The 27,164-nt window shown below is 48.6% G+C and overlaps 7 protein-coding genes across 7 annotated transcripts; 4 read left to right on the top strand and 3 right to left on the bottom strand.

The window, feature by feature from the left end:
- Positions 1 to 121: 121 nt before the first annotated feature.
- J7337_011010 (uncharacterized protein) lies at positions 122 to 2,744 on the top strand (the record flags this gene model as incomplete). Its single annotated transcript, XM_044828561.1, has 5 exons — positions 122 to 242; positions 311 to 795; positions 850 to 1,250; positions 1,299 to 2,690; positions 2,729 to 2,744. 5 exons carry the CDS (start codon positions 122 to 124, stop codon positions 2,742 to 2,744), a joined length of 2,415 nt encoding a protein of 804 aa, XP_044677115.1.
- Positions 2,745 to 5,927: 3,183 nt separating this feature from the next.
- Positions 5,928 to 7,004, bottom strand: J7337_011009 (uncharacterized protein; the record flags this gene model as incomplete). Its single annotated transcript, XM_044828560.1, has 1 exon — positions 5,928 to 7,004. One exon carries the CDS (start codon positions 7,002 to 7,004, stop codon positions 5,928 to 5,930), a length of 1,077 nt encoding a protein of 358 aa, XP_044677114.1.
- Positions 7,005 to 10,903: 3,899 nt separating this feature from the next.
- J7337_011008 (uncharacterized protein) lies at positions 10,904 to 11,941 on the top strand (the record flags this gene model as incomplete). The annotated part of the gene is made up of 2 exons (XM_044828559.1): positions 10,904 to 11,350; positions 11,402 to 11,941. 2 exons carry the CDS (start codon positions 10,904 to 10,906, stop codon positions 11,939 to 11,941), a joined length of 987 nt encoding a protein of 328 aa, XP_044677113.1.
- Positions 11,942 to 13,233: 1,292 nt separating this feature from the next.
- On the top strand, positions 13,234 to 14,865 carry J7337_011007 (uncharacterized protein; the record flags this gene model as incomplete). The annotated part of the gene is made up of 5 exons (XM_044828558.1): positions 13,234 to 13,437; positions 13,485 to 13,904; positions 13,948 to 14,366; positions 14,413 to 14,492; positions 14,543 to 14,865. The coding sequence occupies 5 exons, from the start codon at positions 13,234 to 13,236 to the stop codon at positions 14,863 to 14,865; spliced, it is 1,446 nt and encodes a 481-aa protein (XP_044677112.1).
- A 470-nt stretch (positions 14,866 to 15,335) lies between these two features.
- Positions 15,336 to 16,616, bottom strand: J7337_011006 (uncharacterized protein; the record flags this gene model as incomplete). The annotated part of the gene is made up of 3 exons (XM_044828557.1): positions 15,336 to 15,683; positions 15,740 to 16,277; positions 16,339 to 16,616. 3 exons carry the CDS (start codon positions 16,614 to 16,616, stop codon positions 15,336 to 15,338), a joined length of 1,164 nt encoding a protein of 387 aa, XP_044677111.1.
- Positions 16,617 to 20,486: 3,870 nt separating this feature from the next.
- Positions 20,487 to 22,172, bottom strand: J7337_011005 (uncharacterized protein; the record flags this gene model as incomplete). Its single annotated transcript, XM_044828556.1, has 1 exon — positions 20,487 to 22,172. The coding sequence occupies one exon, from the start codon at positions 22,170 to 22,172 to the stop codon at positions 20,487 to 20,489; it is 1,686 nt and encodes a 561-aa protein (XP_044677110.1).
- A 2,388-nt stretch (positions 22,173 to 24,560) lies between these two features.
- J7337_011004 (uncharacterized protein) lies at positions 24,561 to 26,273 on the top strand (the record flags this gene model as incomplete). Its single annotated transcript, XM_044828555.1, has 1 exon — positions 24,561 to 26,273. One exon carries the CDS (start codon positions 24,561 to 24,563, stop codon positions 26,271 to 26,273), a length of 1,713 nt encoding a protein of 570 aa, XP_044677109.1.
- Between the last annotated feature and the right edge of the window lie 891 nt (positions 26,274 to 27,164).

Below are 27,164 nucleotides of genomic sequence, written 5' to 3'. Positions count from 1 at the left end.
TATGCCCTTCACGCCCAAGGTTCCCCTCTTCGGACTCACATACTCCTAATGACTATGACTATTACACCCGCTGGCCCTCATAGCCTCTAGCTGTCAGCGACAGGTCATAGGCTCAGTAACGATGTCCGATTCAAAACGGCCATCTTTGAGAGCCTTTATCAGGCGCCTCAACCCTGGAAAAGGCAACGAATCAAGCAGTGACCCTACAGGAACTGCTGGGAGTATGCTACTCGTATCTCAGGGTATGTGCCAGCCCGTCCAGGTTTTGTACTTATATCAGGATGGGGACATCACTGATGTCTCATCGCAGACAGATTATCAGTTGGTTTGCTGTCTGCTTCAGCATCTTCCATACATGTACCTCCAGTGAGTGTCGCAGGTACCAAAGATCCTCGATCAGAAAATTTTTCGGTTGGTTTGTTAGCCTCAAAGGCTGAACCTACCGCCACCGTGTCGACAACTGATTATGAATGCAATGGTCAACAATATGGGTTCCAGCAGCTTTGGAAAGAGGCAATCGATAATTTCCAAGCATCAAAAGACGGCGAAAAGTTGTCAGAAGTCATTCGAGCTCAGGAACAGAGTTCAGCAAACGATGCTCATATTACCCTGCCAGCCTTGATAAAGAGACTGGAAACTGAGATGAAGCGTTTTGGTACACGGAAAAGGTTGGCTGAAGCGATGGAAAAGATTGTCCCGCATCTCAATCGACTCGCTGTTGTTGGCGATATCGCTGTTAGCACGAATCCCAACCCCGCTGCCCTCCCATGGGCTGCTATACGCTTCCTTCTTATGGTACATCATTCCCAACTAGTTTCTGTACTATGAGATCAAGCTAATCTTGCTCAGAATCTTACAGCTGGTGAAGAGATCAGAGGCAAGATTGTCGAGGGCATCGCCGAAATCACTATTCTAGTCTTCGAGTGCAGCGTTTACCACGAGCTTTACCTCACTTCATCCGCTTCCACAGACCTTCCTATAAATGCGAGCCTCCGACAGACAATTCTTGATGCGCTCTCTCACTGTATAAGGTTTCTTGTATTTGCTCTTCGTCGCCAACAAGCAGCAGCAAAGGCCTTCACAGATGCCTTTCGCCTAGAGGATTTTACCGGATATTTGAAAGACCTCAATGTTTCGAAAGACAAGCTACATGACGCTGGTTCACTCTGTGAAATACATCATAGCTCTCAAAGCCGAGACCAACTCAGGTCTTTGCATGATTTGATCGTCGATATGAGGCTGGAGTCCAGGTATGAATCAAAAGCGAGGCATTCTGCCATAGTCTAACGCGCTTCCAGTGAAAGGGCGGAGGAAAGGGTCAAGTCGCAGCTGAGGAATCTTCTTTTTGATCCCAAAGATGTCTTCGATCATATTTACCACCCACACGACTCCTTGTGTCTTCAGGGAACGCGAGTACAGGTTCTCCATGACATAGAAAAATGGGCTCACGATCCCTCAAGTCCGACCATCTGTTGGCTTCCAGGCCTTGCTGGTACCGGCAAGAGCACAATTTCACGTACTATTTCTCGAAATCTAAAGACCAAAAGCCTCGGCGCTAGCTTCTTCTTCAAGAAAGGTGCAGGCAATCGAGGAAATGGTCGACATTTGTTCTCAATACTGGCATATCAACTGGCCTTATACCTCCCTCCCATTCTCCCATATATCTTGGAGGTTGTGAAGGAGGATCACTCGCTCAACATGGCACCTATTCAAATCCAATGGCAGAAGCTGATCCTAAGTCCACTTTCCAGACTCCAGGACGAGGGGCTCGCTAAGCCTATTGTATTCGTTCTTGACGCATTGGATGAGTGTGACGAACAAGATCGTGGCGAGATCTTTCGTCTATTACTGGCGACATGCCCGGTGGTACTGCGAGTCTTTCTCACCAGCAGACCAGAGCTTGATATCGTGGGACACTTCGCGAATGAACCGCTTCATAAAGAAATCGTGCTTCATAAGCTCCAGGTTGGATCTATAGAAAGCGACTTCCGTGTCTACCTCCATCAGGCGATGGGGAGCTTCGTGGCAGAGTACAATCGTACTCATCGCCAGAAGCATATGCAGTTATCCCCAGACTGGCCTGGAGAGGAACGATTCGAGCTACTGCTTCACAAAGCCCTACCACTATTCATCGCAGCTGCGACTTTTGTGCGCATGATCTGTGATAGACACTGGGCAAAGAGTCCTGATTATAAAATCGACTTCATCATCGATAAGTCCTTGAGAGTCAGTTCCGCGTATGAGGCTCTGTACAAGCCTGTCCTGAGCCTCATATTGAGTGGTGCGCCTGATGAAGACAAGGACGAGGTTAGACAAAGCTTTTTGGATATCATTGGATCTCTTGTCCTGCTCGCTAGTCCTCTGCCGATAGTTCCACTGGCTAACCTTCTGGGCGTTGATGCATGGTCTATATCCAGCCAGATTGACCCTTTGCGTTCTGTGATCGATGTCCCTGAAGATGATGGCCCTCTCCGACTATTCCATCTTTCGTTCCGAGATTATATCCTGAGTCAATCTGCTGGGGATCTACAGGTGAGCGAACTGGAGACACAGGCCAGACTCGCAAGTAGATGTCTGGGTCTTATGAGAGAAACATTAAAGGCTGATATCTGTGGAATTTTGTCACCTGGGAAGAGTCTATCAGATATTGAACCATCTGTTATCGATGATCATTTGTCCGCCGAGATTCAGTATGCATGCTTGTATTGGATTCACCATCTCAAATCAGCTGGCAGGCGTGTTGATGACGAAGATGATGCGCATCGCTTTCTTCAAAGTCATTTTTCGAACTGGCTTGAGGTTTTATGTCTCCTCGGAAGACTTGACGATGCCCTCCGGACACTCCAAGAGTTACAAAGTATGGTTGACGTAGGTAGCATCTATCAGACTCCTTTGATACCAATGCTGACCAGTGCGACAGGAGACTTCTGGAGCAAGTGTACTGCAATTCATTCGAGACTCAATACAATTCATTCGCTATTTCCGCACCGGCATAGAAGAAACACCTCTCCAGATATACCATTCCGGAACTATCTTCAGCCCAAAAGGGAGCATCGCTCCAACTCCACTCAAGGACCGTCACTACCCCGACTATATCATGCAGCCCTCCAACGTAGATTTAAACTGGCCACAGAGCCAGAGCCTTCAGATTGTTAATGAAAGACTATCACAGCTGGTATTTCTTCCCGATAACAAATTAGCCTCGATTTGCAACATGGGAAATCTTAGAGTTTGGGACCCGAGGTCATGTTCTCGCCTGCGCAGCATAAGTCACGGCTTTAAGCGGGGATATCTAACGACTCTGGCATGTTATAACAGCAGAATAATAGCAGCTGGATGGCCTGATATGATCAGGGTTTGGGATCTTGACACTGGTGCAGGCGTTTGGACCCTTGAAGGTTTATCTGGTGCCGAAAGTATTGCATTTTCTGATGATGGCAATTTTATTTGCTCAGTCTGTACGCGTTATCTTGAAAGTGTAGCGTTAATCTACAGGCTTGACACAGGTAAGTGCGTCTCTGAGTTTGAGATACCAGACAATCCCCGACCTGTACTCTTGTCACCAAAGGGTCAGTGGATAGCGGCCATCGCTCAGAACTTTATGCTTCTTTCACAATGGGGTCACTCCCAAAAGCCTTCCTGGACTTTCCTCGGACCTCAACACGAGAATGACATCGTAAGATTCTCAAGCGACGGCACTTTGGTCTCTTCACTATCATCGGCATTTAAAATGGTTAAGGTCTGGAGCACAGAGTCACACAAGTGTCTTCATACACTGCGCTTTGAAACGCCGATCGTCCATGACCAACTGGCTCTCAACAAGGACTGGCTGATAGTCAGTCTGAATAATCATCGGACTCTCGTCCATGACATGAAGACCGGGGCCGTGTTCAAGACTGTCTGCAATCGCTTCATGGCTGGACCCGTTATCTCAGACGACGGAGCCTTGCTCGCGGGCCAGTCGCTGGAAGCAGCCGTCAGGATATGGGATCTTACATCAAGGACTTCGACAGACAGCACAGCCATCCGACGACCAATGGGGGTGGATTTGGTGACACCTTTTAGGGACGCTAACACCATACTCTCCCATAGCTGGGGGGACATCAAGATCTGGAATATGGTGAGTGCAGTCTGCAAAGAAGCACTAGAACCAGAAGTCCCCTTGGAGACCCAGACATTCGTAGCAGCTGCGACGAGTGCCCCGGTATTTGCGATATTGAAAGATACAACCGTTGAAATTTGGAACACCAATCCTTTACGTCATGTCGGCACCTTGGAGCGGACGTTCAGTTGTCTTGGGGAGCGTTATTATTGCCTCGCAATCTCTGCAAACGGTGAACGACTGGCTGTTGGGTCGTCGGAGCCAGGTACAGTTGAGATCTGGGATGTGAAAAATGCAGTTCTCCAGTATACACTGGACGTTCCCCTGAAAGACTTTCCTTGTGTCGCTTTTTCATCAGACGCTTCCAAGATTGCATATCTTATCTGGGGAGCCATCGAGGTTCGCTGTCTCCCTGGACTCAAAAAGCTGACTATCAAAACTGGGATGGAGCCCGGAGTGTCTTTTATACGCACTCTAGCATTTCGAGGCGAACGACTCATAGGGGCAGATTTGAACACCCAGGTGCAGGTCTGGAATACATCTACAGGGGAAAGTCTGTTTCTTTCCCAGCCTTGTCCGGAGCTCCCGCATGTCGGCATGGGAACCAGCTTTCTCAACCTTGATGCGGTTCTTCAACTTGGTCAAGCTGACAATAACGTACTGGGAGCATATTACATCGGTCACGATCCCGCTTGGGTTATGAGAAATGGTGAGAGGATACTCTGGCTGCCACCAGATTACAAACCCGAGTCCGCATACATGTCGGGAACGACGATGGTCCTTGGAACGTATTCCGGGCGTGTACTATTCCTGTACCTGAAGGGGTAGGGTCGAAGCGTAAGTAGTCCAAACTTTGGATTCGTGCCTCCAGCGTAGGACGTTGTTGGAGGAATATTCCCTAATGAGTGATTGGTCGTGGCTACGATCGAAGTTTTGCTAAGACACAGCAAGGATCTTGTATTTACCCACGAATCAAATCAATCGTCAAAGATGTTCCCGCCAGAGACCGCTTTCTAAAACAAGCTAACTAACGCAGGGGCAACCATTGACCCCTGTTGAATTCCCAACTAAGCCTAGACTGAGACTTATTTGCGAACTTGAGATTCGTACAAGTCCCAATCGGCCATAAATACTATTGAAACATATTACCGGCTAAAACACCGATAACCGAGGCCTTTTGTTTATCCTCCACTATACATATGTCGATGGTGATGTGGAGAGAATAATTTGGCCATCAGATGACAGAAACGGGATGTACGGATATGCCGAAGGGCCTGTGGTCCAGAAACATGCTTATTCGTGTCAGATCGCGCTGTGGCGGTACTAAGACCAGAAATTAGACCCATGTCATCACATTACATTTTCTGGGAATGTTAGCGCTAGCCCGCGCTGTCGGGACCCGCGGGCTCAACGGGATGGCGGACAAGATGAATCACCAAGAGGCAGTACGAGACTGAATTGACAAAACTTCACAGAAGACCGATGATGCCTTGTAGAGATGATACATGCTTGTCCCTCAGCCACATGGTTTTCCTGTGGTACTAGTTAAACATTCACTGACTGAGGACGCGAGAGATTTAATTCTCCAACATTAGCAGTGACAGATATTCACAAACAATTGGCACAAAGGAGTTCAGCCAGGAAGATTATATTTACAAGAAATGTATCTAGTTTACAAATAAAGCTGAAGAATGTTCTCTTCTTATCGAGTCCAGAATAAAGTTTTCCTCCAAGACGCCAGCGCATGACATGACTTCAAAACACCACGTCCCGCGTGCATCATGTCAAATCACTGACATCCAATCATTTCCATTACTGCACACGCTTAGAGACGGTGAGCAGCGAAGTGGCGAGCGTGGCGGCGGGCCTTGTAAGAGCCAGAAGAGCATCCGCTGCCTGTACCGTTACCGGCAGAAGGGAGAGGAGTGGTCTCAGCGGCAACGGGGGTAGGCTGAGGAGTGGTCTCAGGAGAGTCAGGAATTTCAGGGACAACGGGAGCGGCAGAAGACTCGGTAGAAGAAGCAGGGGCGGTAGAAGCAGGAGCAGAACCCTCGGTGGGAGAAGCACCGGAGCCAGAGTCGGAGCCAGAGTCAGAACCAGAGTCAGAACCGCCCTCAACAGTCTTGGTAACATCACCGCCAGCACCGTCAGCAGAACCACGGATGGTACCACCGGGGATGACATCAGGACCAGGCATGACATCGTAAGAGGTAGAGCTTCCCCAGAGGCTGAAGTTGACGGCAGCGTCGTCCTGCTTGTAGACACCGGGGATAGAGACAGAAGTACCGGGGATGCTAGTGGCGCTGTTACCAGTGACCTCGACCTGAGCACAAGCATAGTAGAACTCAGCCTCGCCGGCGTGAGCACCGTGGAGACCAATGTGCTCACCACGGAGGAGGTACTGTCCGTCGGGAAGAGTAGAAGGGATCTTGAAGTGGACAGAGTCCTCGTCCCAAGAGCACCAAGCAGTGGAGCGGAGAGACTCGGCATTGCCAGACTTGCAGATCAAAGCCTGGTGAATCTTGTACCACTTGAGGTCATAGGGGCTGTCACTGGTAGCGTCCTTGACAGGAGCAGCGTAGACCTGGATAGGACCAGGGTGCTGCATTCCAGTACCGCCGAAAGCCTGCTTGAGACCAATCTCGTCGCCGGCCTTGACCTTGAAGACGCCGGTAGAGGGGGTAGAGCCCTTGTTGCAGGTGAAGTCCTTGTCGGTGGGAGAGATGGAACCATCGGGAATGCCCTTGAACTTGGTGGGCATGTAGCCGTTCTGGTGCTTGCGGATGTACTGGTTATCAGTACCCTCCTGTTGGCCACCAAGGGTGAGCTTGTCGAAGGTGTAGTGAGCGCTGACAGCGGAGGCCAGGCCGAGAAGAGCGGAAACATAAGTGGTGGTCTTCATGATGAAATGATTGGAATGGTAAAGTCGCAAGCGAACTTGATAGAATGAATGTTAGGTTGAAAGAATGAAGTGAGAGACTAGCTCTTTGAAAAGAATGAAATGGACTGATTGGAAAAGGATGCTTCTTCTCAGTCTGGAGGGCTGTCGAAGATGTTTATATACCAACTCATCATGATCGTGTTGTGGGAGTCGTCGTTCGGGACAAGGTTATGCTCGACAAGGTTCAGCGTACATAAGCTTGCTTTGCTTTACCGTTTACGCTTAACTCTGTCTCAAGTTCTTAAAAATGCAAGGCCCATGGTGGCCTGTTTGCCATGTCCCGTCTTGGCTTGAACCGTGGAATTTTTCCACCTGTTTCCACCTGTTGTCGTGTTTCAATGATGGACCTTCAATTTTACTCCAGACGTTTAGTTTCTCGGCGGATCAACGTGATTTGCTGAGATCCCTGACTCTCTAGTTTCATCGTGTTTCGACGACAGGGGAGGTTTGCTGACTTGGGGTTTAGTAATTGAGTTTGGCCAATGAGATGCCAAAGTGAGATACGGTCTTATCGTTATCTTGCGGCTCCGTGGACTGAGGTGCTAAGCGGAAGCTAATATCTTGCACCTGCAGTGTAATACCTTTAATGTTATTTAGAGTTTGAACCTGAGAATAACCATACAGGTATGCTAACCTTGACACATGTCGCCGTTGGCAGTAGAGGCTCACTAACAAGTCCCCTCTGTTTCACGTATATTGAACTGTTAGGTGACATCCCACCACTTCAGACGTTTCAACCATTCTAAATTCGGCTAGCCAGTCTCGCTGCGGCTTGCCTGTGCTCCTTATACCAATCCCAATTGAGCCTAGGTCTCGTTTGAGCTCGTTCAAGGTCCCGATTCATTGGAACCATGTCTGTTCGCAAGACAAGGAATATCACATCAGGCCATTGCTTTTGTGTCGCACCTCTTCAGGTCGGCAGTTCGTATTTATTCCAAGCCCCTTGAGCATTGCTTCAGCTTGCGGTGGCATGAGGGGGAGAACAAACATTTTTGCAAAGCTGACGCAGATCATAATGTCGCTGTTATGGGAGCATATTCGCCTGCAGCCCAGGTAAGCAAGTCTTCCGAAGGATATTGGGATATTCAGCAGGGTTCTATCAGCTTACGTGCTACGATAAGCGCGCCCCTTATAGATAGACTGGACCACGATCAAAGCACAGAGCAGCCATCACGCTCTTCATCCGGCATAGCTCATGCACAGTGATCATATTAGAGATCACTCGTGGGGATTTAAGGAGCCGCAATGACCTGGCCATATGCAGCTAAGCGCTCCCGTAATTAAAAGCCACCAATCAAGCAACTGGTACTGAAAGTTCAAGATATGGTGGCGCATCATCGCATTTCTGCGCAGGCGGGAAGATGTGCGGCAAATTGAAAGGAGCAGCATCTCATTACACCTGGCATGGGTATAGATCTCAGACCAGACGTGGGCAGCAGAATACACTTTCGCATGTAAGTCTGACGGGCTTGGCATTGCGATTGATTACGCGGCATGGGACTCGGGAGGCAAAGATAGGGGGAGAGTTTGTCAGAGACAATGCAAGGTGGACACTACGGAATAGATACATACATAGTATGTACTTGCCGTTCAGACCTACGGCTAGGAGCTTGAATCATCTCACTCAACTTATGGCGTACTTCGGTATCCTTGACTATCGTTGTCACTGTTACTGCAATACCAGTGACATACCTGATGACTCCACATCCGGATTCACACAAGGCGTTCGAGTTTCGTGAACTCTAGTTCTAGAGTCTACTACGACTTTACGGTCGGGCGCGTAATGTTTACCCTTACATCATGTCAACTTGGATGGGGGGGCATTGTTGCAGATAGTCCGTTGCTTTGCCGGGTAGGCTGTTTAGACAAGTATGTTCTCAGTAGTCTTGTCTTGCGCCCGACACAAGCAGTCAAAGTTTAGCATCACACCTTCTTCCTAGTTACTCAAGTCGCACGGGGTCAGAGTATCGAGGCTGGCTATAGTGAAGATGTCGGTGTAGTGAAGTATTGTTGAAGAATGAAAGCCGGGTGACGGCGGGTCGAGGAAATGGAAACAGTGTGCAGGCGAGATTCGAATTACTGCGTCTTGTGGGAATATTGCATGAAGAACTGGAAGTTGAGGGGAATCTACAGAGAAGGAAGAGAGTCGGACTCTTGGTATTTATACTCCCGTCGTTCCCGCGGCAGTGGAAGTCATCGATAGCAAAGTGGGTTCAGTTCGGTGGGGCATGAGATAAGATAGAGCAGATAGGTAAACATGGTGAAGCATTGTGCAATATCTTACCCTACATTTAACAGAAGAATATTAATATTATATCCATCGTAAGACGTTGTTGGAGATTGATTGATTCAGTTGATAATCTTGACTCTATTGTTAATTTATCTTCAGTTTTTCTGCGAGTTTTTCGGAGCCCTTTTCCAATGGAAGATTATCGTCTTTACTTCCTTATGCTAATGCGTGATCTACTCCATACGTTTCACGCTATTCACGCTGTTCACATTGTAAATGATGACATGTCCTTCAATATTGCATCACGAATCTCATAGGCGCGGTAATCATAGAGGCGCAGTCGATGATGACATTACTGAATTCATCCACCAGCATATTGAACACCATTCTTCAATGCGACGTTGATGCCCTCATTCTTCTCTCTTTGGAGGAATTTCAATATTGACATGACTATCATGCTACGCCTATTCAACCTTGAACGATCACGAGACATGGTGAGCAGAATATCCGGTGATATCCAATTCACCCGGTCGATCCCAGCTGATGCGCGCCTGTCAAACCCGTAGCTGAATACCGCTCAGGAGTCAGACAATCATCATTACCACCTCCTATAAAGATGAAACCAGAATCGAGCAAGTTGTCCAACTCTCCGTGCCGGTATCCGTTTACCCAATGCTAACGATTGGTGGCTTTACGCGGAGAAATATTACCCCAAAATGATTCTCGATTCGGCAGAAATCTAGAATATCACCACCACCCCATACATGAAACGTGACCCACGTGTTTTCCTTGGGAACGACGCTGAACGAGCTCACGTTCCTGGATTGGGCATCTGGCTCGTGCTTTTGGCTGATACGGGATTGGTCTCACGTCTCAAGGGGCCTATTCAGCCGAAATGAGACCCCTGCCAGGCCTGCTAGTACCATTGTCTGTGGGGCGTTGGTCAGGACTGACACATACTAGCTCCCTTCAGCTATGGCCTTTTGAGTTCTTGTTCGAGTTTCACCTGAAGTTGATGAAAACAAGTCCGCCAAGTAAACAGAATATCGTCTCAACTCTTGTAGATCTCTTGGCCATCGGCAGAGTGACACGAAACAAAACATACCATTTAGCCGTACATCAGATGACGGTGAGGCCAAAAGCAAAGGCCCGAATTACGGGGTCGTGGTATATGCACCCCAGAAACAATGTAATGCAAAAACGCAAGACAGGCCAAAAGTTCCGTCAATATGGAGATTATCCAGGAGATAGAGCCGCCTCGACTCACGTACCCCTGTCTCGGCATAACTCCTTTCAACGACAATCTATCTCGAAACAGCCCTAGGTACTCGGAGCACCGTCCGAATACTGAGAAGGGGCTAGCTCAATCGGACAAATCAATCCCGGGCACTGACTCTTTCGAGAACACCATCGTTCTCTAAGATGACAAGGGACCGACCAGATCAAGATATATAAGATGATCTAAGATGATCTAGTCCACCCTCTCTTGGCACTTGGCATTCTCATCACTCAAACAACTACATTCATTACAACATTTTCACAGCTTCATTCACCGTTTGCAGGTCAAATCAAACGTTTTATCCTTCTTTGTCACATATCTCTGTCTACAACACAAGAAACTTATTCCAAAATGAAGCTGTCTTCTTTCCTCTACACCGCCTCGCTGGTCGCGGCCATTCCCACCGCCATCGAGCCCCGCCAGGCCGCCGACAGCATCAACAAGCTGATCAAGAACAAGGGCAAGCTCTACTACGGAACCATCACCGATCCCAACCTGCTCGGCGTCGCAAAGGACACCGCCGTCATCAAGGCCGACTTTGGCGCCGTCACCCCCGAGAACTCGGGCAAGTGGGACGCCACCGAGCCCAGCCAGGGCAACTTCAACTTCGGTAGCTTCGACCAGGTCGTCAACTTTGCTCAGCAGAATGGCCTCAAGGTCCGAGGTCACACTCTGGTCTGGCACTCTCAGCTCCCTCAGTGGGTTAAGAACATCAACGACAAGGCTACTCTGACCAAGGTCATTGAGAACCACGTCACCCAAGTCGTTGGACGTTACAAGGGCAAGATCTACGCCTGGGTATGTTTCTTCCCTCGACCTTCTCAAAGATGAATTTGCTAACATGTTCAGGACGTTGTCAACGAGATCTTCGACTGGGACGGTACCCTCCGAAAGGACTCTCACTTCAACAACGTCTTCGGCAACGATGACTACGTTGGCATTGCCTTCCGCGCCGCCCGCAAGGCTGACCCCAACGCCAAGCTGTACATCAACGACTACAGCCTCGACTCCGGCAGCGCCTCCAAGGTCACCAAGGGCATGGTCCCCTCCGTCAAGAAGTGGCTCAGCCAGGGCGTTCCCGTCGACGGCATTGGCTCCCAGACTCATCTTGACCCCGGTGCCGCTGGCCAAATCCAGGGTGCTCTCACTGCCCTCGCCAACTCTGGTGTCAAGGAGGTTGCCATCACCGAGCTCGACATCCGCACTGCCCCCGCCAACGACTACGCCACCGTCACCAAGGCCTGCCTCAACGTCCCCAAGTGCATTGGTATCACCGTCTGGGGTGTCTCTGACAAGAACTCTTGGCGCAAGGAGCACGACAGCCTTCTGTTCGACTCCAACTACAACCCCAAGCCTGCTTACACTGCTGTTGTCAACGCTCTCCGCTAAACGTGGCTTGCGTGACAGGATCAGATCTCTGGTCTTGAGGGGGAGCATCGTTGCAGTTGCTTTTGGTCATCACCATATTCTTCTTTTATAACTCTGTATATAGTTGTTTGTTTGTACAAAATCTCGTCAAAATGGTAACTGCTTGGTCGGTTGTTGGAAGATAGCTGGGCTAGTAGTCAATACATATCCTTACCATTGAATTCATGTTCTCAGTGATTCACCTACCTAGATGTAGTATAATGGACTGTCAAAAGCCTGCTGAGTGGGATGAGAGTAGCATGTGTGATGATAGCCCTTCACATAAGAGTGCCAAAAACAGTGCCTAGGTCCAGTGATGTTCGTAAGCCGGTAGTTGAATATGGCTTGGCCCTTCCGCCAAGATCTTGTTATGATAGCGGACGAGAAAGTTCCAGCAAAGATTGTTTGTGTGAAGATTCCGGTAGCCAATCGGTAAGTATTCGACAATCTGTCCCGGATTCGCAGTGCCACCACGCTCCGGAAGCTAGATGAAGAGCCGGAAACATGATAATCTGGTCCAACGGGGAAGATTGCATACTTGGCGTTTCTGGGCATCTGCGGGGATATGCATCCTCATACAGACCAGCGAGTCTGGGCGTTGGGGTTTTCAGGTCAGAGCGATAGGCTTGCCCACCGTAATGATCGCGGGAACTGGTATTCATCACTCGTGTATCCCTCTCTGCGCCCATCAAACCAAACTCAGATTGACCTTCTGTCGTTCCTTTCCGTTATATCTTCTAGCCACTTCAGCCACAAACTCTGCTTTCTCAAGCACAATTCATCGCTCCCGACATATCTCGAGAAACTTGATGGGCAGCGACGCCAACAGACGAAATAATTCGCTCAAGACAATGGCGATGTTCTCGCCAAGACATCTTCAACACTCTTTTCCCCCAAACACCTTCCAAGAAAGCCCTAGTCTGCACATTTAAGCATGATTTTAAGCGTCGCTACCCCGCCTGCCAAGATGATCTTGGCGTGGAGGAGGAGGGGGATTAAAGTTCTTCGAGAATAACGCTATCCAATGGATTTTTCGTATTGGGATCCCCGCATAGCTTTACGGGCGCAGAGAAGATGATGGCTGACAGGATACGGTATTTTGCGGATTGACGTCAACGAGTGGCATGCAATGAAACCTTGATGTCGGGGAAGATTGTAACTGCATGATGGAACGGTGGCATTAGAATGGCCGGGTGAGGCTGTGTATAAAGAGGGAGATCGCCCTCGCATTGTATGACGGTCATCTGCCAACCAACTACCACAAAAGCCAAAAAATGGATACTCGTCACTCTTTGGACAAGCGAGAAAGAGACCTTGGTGCTCTCGATGAGGTCGAGGAGGTCCTCAAGACAGCCCCCCAGGCACGCGACTACTCAGGCGCGCATGAAAAGACTGACCCCCGTGAGATCGCCCTCGTGCGAAAGCTCGACTGGTGGATCATGCCTATTCTCTGGCTGATGTACTGGCTCAATTACCTCGTCAGTTCCTCCATCAAGTGTCTTTTCGTGAATGCTGACCATTCCAGGACCGAAATGCCATCGCCCTCGCTCGACTCAATACTATCGAAAAAGACCTCAACCTCACCGGCTCCCAATATCAGACCTGCGTCTCGATCCTCTTCGCAGGTTATGTCATCGTCGGTATTCCAGCGAACATGGTCGTTACTCGCGTTCGACCCAGTATATGGATGGCGTCTTGTATGACGGTTTGGGCCATCATCAGTGGCTTGACGGCGTTGAGTCGTAACTATACTGGTTTGCTGCTTACTCGCTTCTTCTTGGGCATTACTGAGGCGCCGTATTATCCTGGTGCGCTGTATATCCTTGCGCGATTCTACACTCGCAAAGAACTTGCGACTCGTATCTCGATTCTGTATACTGGAAACATTCTTGCAACTGCCTTTGCGGGGTTGATCGCCCTTGGCATCTTTGAGATGGACGGAATGGTACGTCCCTAACACCGTCGCTCGGCATTCACTAACGTCTTAGGCCAATCTCGCTGGATGGCAATGGCTCTTCATCATCCAAGGCGCCGTAACCCTCATCGTCGCACTGGCCGGCTTCTTCGTCCTACCCGACGAGCCTCTCACAACACACTGGTTGACAGAGCAAGAACGACAACTAGCCCACGAGCGAACCCAACGCGACACCGTAGGAAATGCCGGCGAGTCCACAAGCTTCTCTGGTATTCGTGAAGCCGCGAAAGACCCCAAGGTTTGGCTTTTCGTCGTCATGCAGCATTGTCATCTTGGTGCGAATGGGTTCAAGAACTTCTTCCCGACTGCGGTGAAGACGCTGGGGTTTAATCAGACCATTACCCTAGTTTTGACGTGTCCACCTTATTTGATTGCAGGAGCGATTTCGATTGCTTGGTCATGGTCTTCTGGTCGGTTTAACGAGAGAACATGGTGAGTTCCTCCAGATGCCAGGCTTGTTTTGGTACTGACTGTTTAGGCATATTACCATTGCGAAGGCTGTCGCAGTTTTTGGCTTCGTCCTTGGTTGTGCGACGCTCAATACTGGTGCCCGATACTGTGAGTTTCAGAACTTGATAAATTCGTAACATGGACACTAACAAGTGTAGTCGCAATGTGCGTCTTTTCGATCGGTACATACGCAGTCAACAGTATCATTCTTGGCTGGGTCTCTGCCACTTGCTCTCAAACAAAAGAGAAGAAAGCTTGCTCTCTCGCCATCGTCAACTGTATCGCCGTCGCATCATTCATCTGGACTCCGTACATGTGGCCTTCTTCCGACGAACCTCGTTACACCATGGCCATGTCTTCAAGCGCTGCTTTGAGTGTCGCGACTGCAATTGGTGCGTGGGGAATGAGATTTTGGCTCAAGCAGGAGAATAAGAAGATCAGGCAGTCTGAGAATGAGTCGACGTTATACTACGCTTATTAAGGTGAGACACAAGCTGAAGCTCTCCGTTTCCGGTTGCAAGAAATCGGCAAAGGGAGGGCCTGAATTCACGAGATACGAGTCGAGTACCATTGCCGGATCCAAGTAGCTAAATGTAGTACCTTTCGTGTAAAAGTTCGTAACTAGCGATATGGCCCTTCTGAGTATAAGCGATATGTCTAACGTTGTACTAAATCCTGTCCACAATAAAAGCAAATCAGCTCTTCTTCGCGTAGTTCCGAGGTCCAGACTTCCCACAGATATCGTCAATCCTCCAAAAGAACAGCAATTCTGCCGAGTATATGCCTATGTTGCGCTATATCTACATTCTTGGCCCCTTTCAGGCCTCAATGTGGATTATCCATTCTCATCAATTTCGTGGCCAGAGCACTTTCTCTGAACGGTGCAGAGTCATTTGGGTTATTAAAGCGGAAGAGGCTTCGTAACCTGTGCTCTGTGGATAACCCACGAACTCAGTGTAAAAGACCGCCGGGGAACTCGAAGTCTCGATCCAGCTCACTCATACTGCACTCGGTGATCGTCACCTCGCGCTCACCAGGCTTTTTGATCCCCTGGAAGAAGAATGGATAGTCATGAGTGACACAGATCTGCTCCAGCCGGGGAACTGATCGAGAGATGTGCAGGATCAGCCTCGCGTACCACTGTGCCACTTGTTCGTGACTGAGAGGCTCCTTGGTGGACGATGTCCAATCTTCGCGCATAAGACGATTGCACATCGTATTCTGGTCGAGGGGAAAGGCGAAACGAACTAGCTTGGGCATTTCGTTCAATTTTGATGCCATGTCGTCTACAGCTCTGAGCTGGCGGAGAGTGTCAGCAAGATCCATCTCACGAAAGCTGATTACGCTCGACTTACAAGCTTCGTCAGGTCACGACGCGATACGAAGTGACGGCGCAGAAAGCACTCATCTCTGGTGAAAACTTCAGAAAGAATGAGCCACTCCAGTCCTCTGAAGTCCTGGCTGATCGCGGGCAGGATATCCCACGCAGAATTGTTGTACAGCTCCCCGTGCCCTATCGGGTATCGGCAAACAATCCACAGCCGTTTCAGCTGTGGATGCCGATTCCTCAGCATGTCGTACTTTTCCGACTTGAGGCGCATGGTCATATACACAGATTCCAGGTTCTGTGGTTTACAGCCACGGGTCATTGCATTGACGATCATTAGATCCGCGTAATCCAGCGAGAGTGATTTCAGGGGCGTCCAGTCACATGTGTCGCCTACAAGGTTGACGAAACATGCTTTTTGGAATCGCGTTGACTTTGCGAAAAAGAACAAGACATGCCGGAGCTGAGGCGCTCGGCGAAAGAAGTCGCCCAGCGTGCCGAAAGCACCAAGGACAGAAGGGATTTCCCCTTCCCCGTCGTCTTGAATAAGGCGGAAAGTAACGGTCCTGCAGCCGGGTTAGTAGTGCTTCATGGGTAACCAACACGGTACACAAGTGCATATCATACTCAACGTATTCGTGAACTGGACCTGAAGTAGGCTCTCGCTTCTCCTCGAGAAAGGATACAAGCTGGTAGGCAATCTGAGTCGCACTGCCATTGAAGAAAACTTCTCGTAGGAGAGTTGGGAGGAACTTTCGCCGAATTCGCCTCGAGAGAGTAGTGACAGTCTCCAGATCCTCGTGATCCAGCTGTTCGATGAGCGACGGGAGGATGCGCTTTGGCATCCGCTCAAGAATCGACGGAGGGGCAAATTCATCCACGTCGGTGTCCATGTCGGTATCCATGTCTGCGGCGATACTCTTAAGATTGGGTGATTCTGGAAGAAGTTACGCTCGCTTGATGGAAGAAGTGAGATGTTGCCTTTAGTAGCAAATTGGTTGCAAGGTATGTGCAGGGTTGAAGGGGAAGATTTATGGAGAAAAGGTAAAGAATACAAGTGCGAGAGATGTGTGAAGCTAAAGTCAGATCACTCTTTTACGTGTTGAGTTGAGAGAAGATGTGCCTTGAGTTAGGTGGGTCGATGAATCACTGTCACACACTGCACACCTTTTGGGTGACCTACCACTCAGGTTATGCGAAAGGCGACATAACTGCCCATGGCTCAGTTTCAATTCGCAAGAAGCGAGCATAGTGTTTCACTTTTGATGTTTTGGGTAGATATTATGCACCAGAACCAAAGTCAAGCTAGAGGAACATAACCTTTGCATGTACTTTAAGCACATATCCCATATTACCAAGTCTTATCTAGGTTTGTTACTTCCCAGTAGTAAGTTCCTTAGTATTATTCTTATTATTGACATTCTTAAAATTGCCTCGATGTCCTTTCATTTAGGACTCAATATCCTATCACCCAGTAGCTTCCAATCCCCCTCCCCATTAGCCACATGATGAGTCTGTTGGTATCATATTGTTCCCATGTGACGTCTTCCATTTTCTGTACCTATCCAGTAATTCTGTCACTCAGTTGGTCTTGCGCTCCCAGGTCACTTCTAATCAATAGCCCATTGATTGCAGGCCTGCTGAGGCAATTGAAACCTTGGCATCTGTTCCATGCTTTGTGATACCAAGGTAAGTTAAATATTTGACAAGCCATTAGTGGAGGCTCAGCCAATTTTGATAATATCATATTGATGGAGTTGGGCTATTTAATATTCCATAGCCAAAAGGTTCTTTATTGAGTCCAGAGTTATGTATTGGGAAAGTGATGGAGGTCTGGTACCAGGCTCATCGCCGGATCGAAGCTACTGCTGTCGTGGAAATACCAACCTTCTCTCTGCAGAATAATCATTAGGACGTTCCCAAGCCGGATTGAACAAGTCTTTTAGTACGCCGGTAGCCGGGTCAACATCAGAGCGGTTACCGGGCTGCCTAAGTTGGAACGGCTGCGACTCGTCTTTGTAGACAAACTCTTCGAGCTCCTTGTCAACACAAACATATCGGCCATAGTACGACAAATAGCAAAATATCTTGGCGAAGATCTTGATCCTTCGCTCAAAAGGTCGGTGTTTCCAATCGAGCTTATCGCGGATATCTTCCATTAAGTTTATATAGTGGCCTTCACCTTCCATGAAAGTGAGAAAGCTCAGCTCAACATTTTGTACGGTTGGCGGCAACTTTGACAAGAAATTTATGAGATAGGTTTGTTTTACTAGAACGTTTGATAGCCCGAAGTGCGTGAGCTGCTGCCATCGGTCGATGGGGAAGACGTCAAATAGCGACGTGTAATTGTACATGTCAATTGTCCAAGGTTGTCGATTCGTAGCAAAGTCCGTGTGGAAGCTAAACTGTCTCATATCGGTTGTTTCATAAAGGGCATCGTGCAAGTATCCTTTGTCATATATCTCATAGTCTTGGCTTTGATAGAAACTGACGAGAAGTGATAATTGAAGTTTCGGGAAACCAGGACACTTTATAATATCGCAGAAATTGTTGTATTCTTCCGTACCTCTGTTCAGGGCGAAGTGATTTATGCCAGTATTAAACTGATATGCGTCAAGCATCAGTTCCGTGACGTCGTGCTTCTCTTCAGCTGGGACCTTTGTGACGACTCGAAACCCATGCCATAATTTCTTGTCTTCTTTTACAGCGTGCTCACCAACCCATGGGGGGACAGATACCGATAGTTGTCCAGGTAAGGGTGTGGGCCACCCTCGAGGTACTGGATAGATGAAGCCATATGGAAAAGATCTAATCATGGGTGTTTTGTACAGAGGCTCAAAGAGGTATCCGTGAGCAGCCGGTGTGACGACCACTCTCTTCGAGTTTGGGAATTGTTGAAGAATGCAGCGAAACACATCCTCATCTGTTTTTGAAACAATGATGTCTCGTTGTTGACCTTCCAGGAGATTTTAGTACTCAAATGCGTCCAGAAATGGCATTGCATTATTCAACTGCTGTTGTTTCAACACATCTTCAGGTCGTAAGAACGGGTCCTCCATACGGTCTTGAGCGACTTCCATACTACTCTTGCAGCCATGAGCAAACCAGGAAAAGCTTTCTTGGTCTTCGGCGGTTAGCTCTTCAGGGAATTCTTCTTCACTCTCGTCAGAATACTCGTGGGATGAATCTCCGTCACCTCCGGAAGGGACCAAGGTGGCATCGTCCCAAATAATTTCTTCTACCCGCAATCGATAGATCTCGCGGGTAGCAATGGCCCGGGCTACACCAATATTGACAGGATTTGACGACATAAAAACGCGATTGATTTTTGGCCGAGAAGAGGACTGGCGAGTCGAAGATTCTTGATGTCGCTGTTTTACAGGAGACCGCAAATGGTACCAAGTAACTCGTTAGGTAGACGCTCAATAGTCGAGGTCTCCGGGGCGACGTCTGTTTGATTCATGGCCATGTGTTCATAGGGCTCAAGGGAAAGGTGTTGATGATGTCGAATCACAAGGCAAATTTGCGGGGGACAAAGCTATCAGGAGGATCATATAACTTGACTGTTGGTTTGTACCACCTTCTCTGAACTCCCGTGCATTATCCTCACGAATTATGTCCCCTACTATCGACAAGAACCAGACCATCCTCATAGACATATTCATCATCATCCTCGTTCAGGCATATGCAGCTGGTGCCTGGGCTGCTGGAGTAACGTCAATCATGGCCAGGTTTTAGAAACGCTCCAACATACAGGCAAGCCTTTTCACGAGCATGAGCCATGCTCACGAATTCTTGCTGTTTTCCAAGCCACATAAAGTGAGTAAAGGACTTCCGACCAAGGCTTATGCCCTGAGTTGTGTATTTTGCCTACCCTTGGTCAAGAGCATTCTTTTGACAGCCAGTAAGCTCTTGGATTACACGACGCCTACTCTGCACCCTCTGACTGACCACTCATACTTTTCTTCAGTAGGTTTGATGAGGTGCTACATCTGAGGAGCAAAAAGAGGAAGAAAAAAGACAAATGAAAACTTACCCAAGGAAAGCTCATACGAACTTACAGAGTGCAGCGAGATGTGCTTATAACTAGCTTCATAGCAATACGAATTATTATCATAAGCCCATACGAATAACTTCCTACTCTGAAAAGTCACTGCGCCTTCTTCTCCAACAGCACAGTAAGATCCTGGGGTTAGGCGCTGCCAATACAGCGTGCGATACGCGGTGCAGAGATTCCTTCATCTCATCAAGGCGACCGTTACACAAGCGACCTAGGGGAGCTTGTTGACGTTGCTATATCAGACACAATTGATTTGAGCCTTCCCTTGTGGTTTTACGTATTCGACCTCTTGAGGTCGGTTGCGTGTTGAAAATGTGCACCTGAATAAAGAAGATAACCTTTGGGAGATCAATGATGGTATCAATATGTGGCTTGGGACCTGCATCCTGAGGGGTTAGCCGAAGCTGAGAATTATCAGATCACGAAGCTAGTGCTAGACAAAAGCAATCCTTACTTTGGCATTAAGGACATTCCTGAGTATATCATGGTGACGTGCTCCCGCTTTTGGGGTTGATGAGAGATGCCTGGGAAATGCTTTCAGGTTGATAAATTTGATGAAGGCTTTATGATGGTGCCTTGATGGCTTCAACACGTCCTTTTGTATTGATTGACATAGCGTATGCGTATGATCCCGCTTTCAGTTCTACTTTAATGCCTGTTGATGTATGCTAACCTCTGGGATAACGGAACAACATCATTCGGACATGAATCCTCTTTACTTGTAGAGACGACCAGCTCTCTCAAGATCATTCCAAAACTCACACTGCCTTCCCCGACCTCTGTCCTCCTCCACAACAGTAAAGTTTCCAGGGTTTACCAAAAGCTGCTTCGCATACGCACTTCCCTTCTCAACCCCCTTGTACTGTGGCCACTCCACGGTTCCATCCAGCCTCTTCTTGTTAGGATCACCTGTCAATACAAAGCTGTTAATATACTGGTAGAAAATCCTCGCAGTCTCGGGATAAGCAACATGGGGGTCATTCCAGATGTACGCAGCATCAGAGGCGTGAGGAATTCCCTTCCATGACTGCGCAACCAACGGAAAGTCCGGAGTGTTGAAATGAAGACTCCAGGTAGGAACTCCTGCGCTAGATGTAGTGACGGCAGTGTGGCGACTCATGCAAATGTACGCCATGTCGGACCATGCAGCTGAGATGCGGTTGTACTGAGTGCTGTTCGGAGATCCGGCCCATGGGGAGTCAGGGTATGCTACGGGGTCTGGGTATAGCTCGTTGATGAGAGCGAGGTCTGTGATGTTGAGACCAGGACTGATTCGATGCCAGAATTGAACAAAGTCGTCGTTGGTCTCCAAGTTACCGGGAGTGTAGTATTTTCCTTCATTAGAGGTATAGGTCGTGATGATGGGGAGATGATGGAACGAGCCCTCTTCTTCACTCTTAGATCCTGCTTTCTCGATCATCGGACCTCCAATTGACGGCTGCCAAGGCCAGTTCAGTTGATCTTTAGCATCCTCGTAAGCCTTTGCCGAGTACTCCCTGATCTTCTGTGCAGGCGCACTGCGCAGACAACTCATTTGCTCCTTGTCGTCAACGTCAGTGGAGCAGTTGATATACTTCATCAGGCCTGCGAAGTCCTCCTTGTATCTGGGATAGTCGACACCGGGGAACGATCGAGCTGTCGCTGAACCAGACTGGAGAATCGCGCGTGCGAATAGTGGCTTATTCTTATCAGAGCCGTAATTATGGAAGTAGTGAAACGCCGTAGAGTGTGCACCAGCTGATAAGCCTCCAAGTGTGATTTGTCGAGGATCTCCTCCGAACGAGCTAAGATGTTTCTGCAGGAACTGCAAGAAGAACCGCTGGTCTTGCAGACCCAGATTGAGAAGTCCCTCACGCTCGAACAGCTTACTGGGTAAGAATCCGAACGCATTGAGACGGTAGTTGAACGAAACAACAACGACCGGATCAGCAGAAGACGCAACGAAAGAAGCACCATCGAAATCTCGTCCTGAGAATGATGCAAAACCCCCGCCGTGGATCCAAACCAGCGTTGGGAGTTTCTTGCTGAGCGGAACACCAGATGTACGGAAGACATTGAAGTTCAAGCACGCCTCATCTTGTTCGTCTGGGTTGGGATACATGAGATCCTGCAAGCAAACCGATCCATATTTTGTAGCATTTTGTACGCCCTTGAGGGATTGGGGCTGGGACTGTAGAGGGCGGAAGCGTCTATCGCCTACGGGTTGCTCGGCATAGTCAATTCCAAGCCAAGCGTTGACAGTTTGCGGAAGGTTGTCTCCAAGCAAGGTCTTGGAAATGTTTGTACCAGCGAATGTACCATAGCCTTGAAGAGTGACCTGTGGTATAGAAGAATTGGCAGCAGCTAGGAATGAGAAGAAAAGAGATCCTAGCAGAGCGGCTGGAGACATGAGGGAGTACATTGTGTCCGATAATGTCGAATTCTCGAGCTGATGCTCCATGTTTTGTTGCAAACTCATTGTCTCTTATATCCTCAATTCAGCTGTGCTGAGGCTCAGTATAGCAAAGAGTTGTTTGTAGTGTTTGAGTTGGGTTTGGTCTCGGGCCATGAATCTGGATGCCGAAGCGGAATAAGGTTGAAGCTACCCCGCAGCAGCGTTGGCGTTTCGCCAGAACTTGACAAAGTGGGACAAGGTCGTACAGATGGAATAGATAAGATTGCCGAGCTGGCCATTCATCTTGAAGAGCATGTATCCCGCAAAGCGATAGACGTGACATAGTTCATGCATGTCTCTCTAGAATTTACTGCTTACGGCAATATGATCTGCAAGAGCTTGAGCAACCAACCAGGTGGTGCATGTTGATTTCATTATCAATCTTGAATTGAGAAACATCAGTTCTTGGCTGGGAAAAGGAATCTGTCAATGCATGCCTGAAAGCAGTTAGTTTTTGCAACAAGTTGGTGTGACATGTAACGGTATTGGCTAGCTAACCGACGGTTGCATCTCTCAACACTGCTACAGTGATGTATCTGAAGTAATTAGCATCATGAGATATTCAGTAATCTCTTCGGCGACTAGAAGTTTCTCCAGTGGCTTGTATTTGCTTCACAGTAGTTGCACTCGAGATGCGGTCAGATTGAGAAGCCATATCAATGGTTGGATTTAGTATTCTGAAGATCAGCAATCAGAAAGCTTCCGGCGGAAAGGTTTTCCGATGTACTCTTGCTTGAAGCTCGGTCAGATGCTGTCAAGACCAATATTGCTGTCGTCACGGGAGTTCTGTCGATGAGGTCAATATCTCTCAGGTCAAGGCAAGCCATCTCAAAATGAGCATTCCAAAACAATCGTCGGGGCAGTACCCGATCATGGACTTGAAACTGCATCCTCGTTAGATAGTGATTGTGAACTTATTCCATGCCATGCCAAGTCAAATACATTCTCACGGGGTCAAGTTGACTCCCAACTCAACAATGTGCTTGAGTTCGGTGCTGACATTGTCTACTACATTGCGAGATCAACCATCCACACGAGCTAAAGGGATCATAACTGCGTTGCCATTAATGAAGCTACAGGAGTCGTCTGTAAAATCGGTCCGCTGCCTGAGCTAGTTCCCCTCTGCCGGAATAAGCTCTCAGCCACAAGTCTCAACTGTAAATAACAGTCCCCTGCCTGGGCTCTCTTCAAAGTCGGGACCCCAGTCGCACTATTTCTAACAAACTGATTGTTATATTCTACCCTCCATCTCGTCAGCTGTTCAGGTGAGCACGCGTAAAATCTATGACTCTCTTCTCTACTCAAACTTGCAATTGTCTTAGAAACTCTCCGAGACGAGTACGAACTGTAGCTTTTTTTAGGTGGTGGCCCCGAACAGATCAATTGACGAAATTGCGTAGCACCTGGACACGAGCCATCATCCTCATCTCGCCAGTAAGGCTGTTGACTAAAATCTCGGATATTTATTCCTTGATCCTAATTATAGATGTAAGATATCGGTAACCGAATCCACAAATAGTTGTACCTAAATTTGTAAGTCAACATGGTCATCCTTGTCTTCTGGATCAATGAGGTCAATTAAGTCAGCCCTATCGATATGATATCCCTGTATTATCGATAACTACCGATAAGGAGCTTGGGCTTTTTACAGACTGAGGAGAGCAACTCCGATGCTATGGTGATACGATCTAGCATTAGTCTAATGGCGGTCGGCAACCGCATATTTACGGTGTAAAGTCTGGTGGCAGGTCACGATAACGAATTCGACGCCCTTTGTCATGTCTATGGTGATCACGCGTGGCTGGAAATTGAACCAATGCTGGGTCGTTATCAGAGGACCCCCGCTTACCCTGTACATGCACTTCAGTATTCTTCAGTTCGGTTCTCGGGTTCAAGACTGGAGAAAACAGTCTTTTCCTTTTAGGCTATTAGGAATTAATTCTTTCTTATCAAAAGGTGACTCATACTGCGACATTCTCTATAGAAAATATCTCAAGTGGCTTGGAACTCTTGTCATGGTCAACACTTCAACGTCTCATTGATGACCTTGCGGCGCCGGCGGGTATCAAGGATGAATGATGTTCCATCCCTAACGCCGCTTAATTCACCATATTTGGCGTAGCTTCGACTCTCCACAGAAGGCCTGCCTCGGCAAAAGAGGTGACGGACCGGCTAGACATGGAGTTTCTGCTACTTTGCCCGATTTGGAATGTGAGCCCGGCAATCAAAGGCGTCAAGATGCGGATCAACGCGGGGATGTCATCGACGCCCTGATTCTTGTAGATATATAAAGACATTTCATTCTTCGACATCTTTTCTCTCTACATTATTGACTAGAACAACATTACAAACAGAATGACGCATACAAAGGAAGCAACTGTCCCTCTCGGGGAGTACCTCTTTACCCGTCTCAAGCAACTCGAGATCGGCTCCATCTTCGGCGTTCCAGGCGATTATAACCTTAGATTGCTGGACTACATCAAACCGACTGGTATCAACTGGATCGGAAACTGCAATGAACTCAACGCCGCCTACTCTGCAGATGGGTACTCTCGCATTCAAGGTCTCAGCGCTGTGATCACTACTTTCGGCGTCGGCGAACTCTCAGCCATCAATGGCATCGCGGGGGCGTACTCTGAACGGGCACCAGTCATTCACATCGTCGGTGCACCATCAAGAACCCTCCAGAGTGCAAGGGCCTTGGTGCACCATACGTTTCTGGACGGAGAGTATGGAAGGTTTGCGGAGATGCATCGGCATGTCACTGCTGCGCAGACTTGTTTGACGGATGTGCAGACTGCAGCTGATAAGATCGACTGGATCATTGAGCAAGCCATGATCCACCAGAGACCGGTTTATCTGCAAATCCCTGATGATCTGGTTTCGATGCAGGTCTCGACAGCTAATTTTGAGAAGAGACCTGTTATTCGCGCGGCGCCGTCTACTGCTGAGATCAGCGCGGAGACCGTTGATGAGATCTTGCAGCGTATTTACTCTGCTACCAAACCTCTCCTCTATGTTGATGGCGAGAGTCGTAGTATCGGTGCTGTTGGCGAGATCAACAAGCTCATCAATACTACCAACTGGCCAACGTGGACAACAGCATTCGGAAAAGGTCTCATCAATGAGGAGTTGCCCAACGTTCATGGCGTATACCTGGCCGACGATGGAGATAAAGAGTCGCTCGATTATTTCAAGTCTTCCGATCTGATCTTGTTCTTTGGTCCACACATGAGCAACATCAACACTGGCATCTTCAAGGCGATTCCGGAGGAGAGTGTGACGGTTTCATTTTCGCCTGGTCAGATCAAGATTGGTGGTCAGCTCATTCGGGATGTGGACCCTCGACAGTATCTTCAATCAATCGTCAGCCAGTTTGACTCTTCAAAGCTTGTCAAGATTGAGAGTCCTGCCATCGCGACAAAGGGGCCAGTTGAGCCTTCACCGTCGGATGCTCTCAACCAAGCTGAGTTCTATCGCTACGTGAACCCCATGTTCCGTCGCGGTGATATCGTCCTGACCGAAACTGGCACCGCCGCGACTGGCGGAAAGGCCTTCAAGCTTCCTCAAGACTGTCGCTACTTCACATGCGTGACATGGCTATCGATCGGATACATGCTCCCCGCCACGCTCGGTGCAGCACTAGCCCAACGTGATATGAACGATTCGCAGCGAGCAGTCTTGTTTATCGGCGACGGAAGTCTACAGATGACTGCCCAGGAGATCAGCACAATGATCAAGCAAAAGCTCAACGTAATCATATTCGTCATCAATAACAACGGATACACAATTGAGCGGGCCATTCACGGGAGGAATGCGGATTACAACGATATTTCGCCGTGGAACCACCAGCATGCCCTTGGATTGTTTGGACTGAGCCAAGACGAGGCATCGAAGCGTTATTTTTCGGCCAAGACATTTGCGGAATTGAGGACAGCGATGGACTCGAAAGTGGTACAGAATAGCGAGGGAGTCACGATGATTGAAGTCTTCATGGGCCAGGAAGATTGCACTGGTGAGTTGAAGGAATTGCTGGACAGGCAAATGGCGCGAGAAAAGAGCCAGTAGATTAGATCAGATGAGATCAGTGGAGCAGATGCGGCCGGAATATATCTGACTGAATCATCAAGTTCTAGTAAGCATACCCGTGTCAGCTCAGAACGCCATGCCGTGTCTCGCCCAATCATGAAGTTTGAGACTTTTACATCCAATCGTTCGTAAATGCTCCTCCCGCCGGTTGAATTATCCGTCCAGTCCAGGGGCCGGCAACACCAGATGAAACTCAAAACCGCTAGTCTTGTTCGGATAAGCCGGCAGACCCAATAATTCACAGCAGAGCAAACTCAGCAAAGCAGAGTTCTCTAGTCTGTAGTGATGATGTCGTAGTGGAGGTGCTAGCTACACGACAAGGTTAGATTGCTTGATATAAATAAAGTAGAAGATCACTGTTTACGAGGGTTAATTTAAAGCATGAAAATCATTGAGGCTGACCAGAACCAAGATTTGATTTCCTCCTCTTTTTTAGTTCACCACGAATCAAGGATGAAGGATGCATAAATCATCAGCTGGGCGCTAAGAGCGTGTCGAGCTAGCGCAGGTACAGTGCTGCGCGGTACAGAGTACGGTTTAGCCTAGCGCAGGGGGAAGGGGATGAGATGACTCGTCGTATAGCTACAGCCTACACGGGCTAATCCCTGCCGCTTGTCGCCCGCCTCCTCGGCGAGCCGTATAGCGAGGGCCAATGGGATTGGCGAGGAGTGGCCGAGTTCCGGACCCATCGAGGTGGTAAATTACCCCTTCGTATTGAAAACCTGCCTGCCTGTGCCTGTTCTGTTGCTGTAAATAAACACGAGCTTTTTGGTGGTTCCTGATCCCCGCAATTTGCTAGACGGGAGTGGACTCTCCTCTGGGTCTGCTCTGGGCATCGATCGGTTTCGGCATCGGCAGTAACGTTGACTT

The sequence above is a fragment of the Fusarium musae genome, chromosome 8 (genome assembly GCF_019915245.1).
Source record: "Fusarium musae strain F31 chromosome 8, whole genome shotgun sequence".
NCBI classification, from domain to species: Eukaryota; Fungi; Ascomycota; class Sordariomycetes; order Hypocreales; family Nectriaceae; genus Fusarium; species Fusarium musae.
The sequence above is the reverse complement of the archived record's forward strand: the minus strand, read 5'-3'. Positions and strand labels throughout refer to the sequence as shown.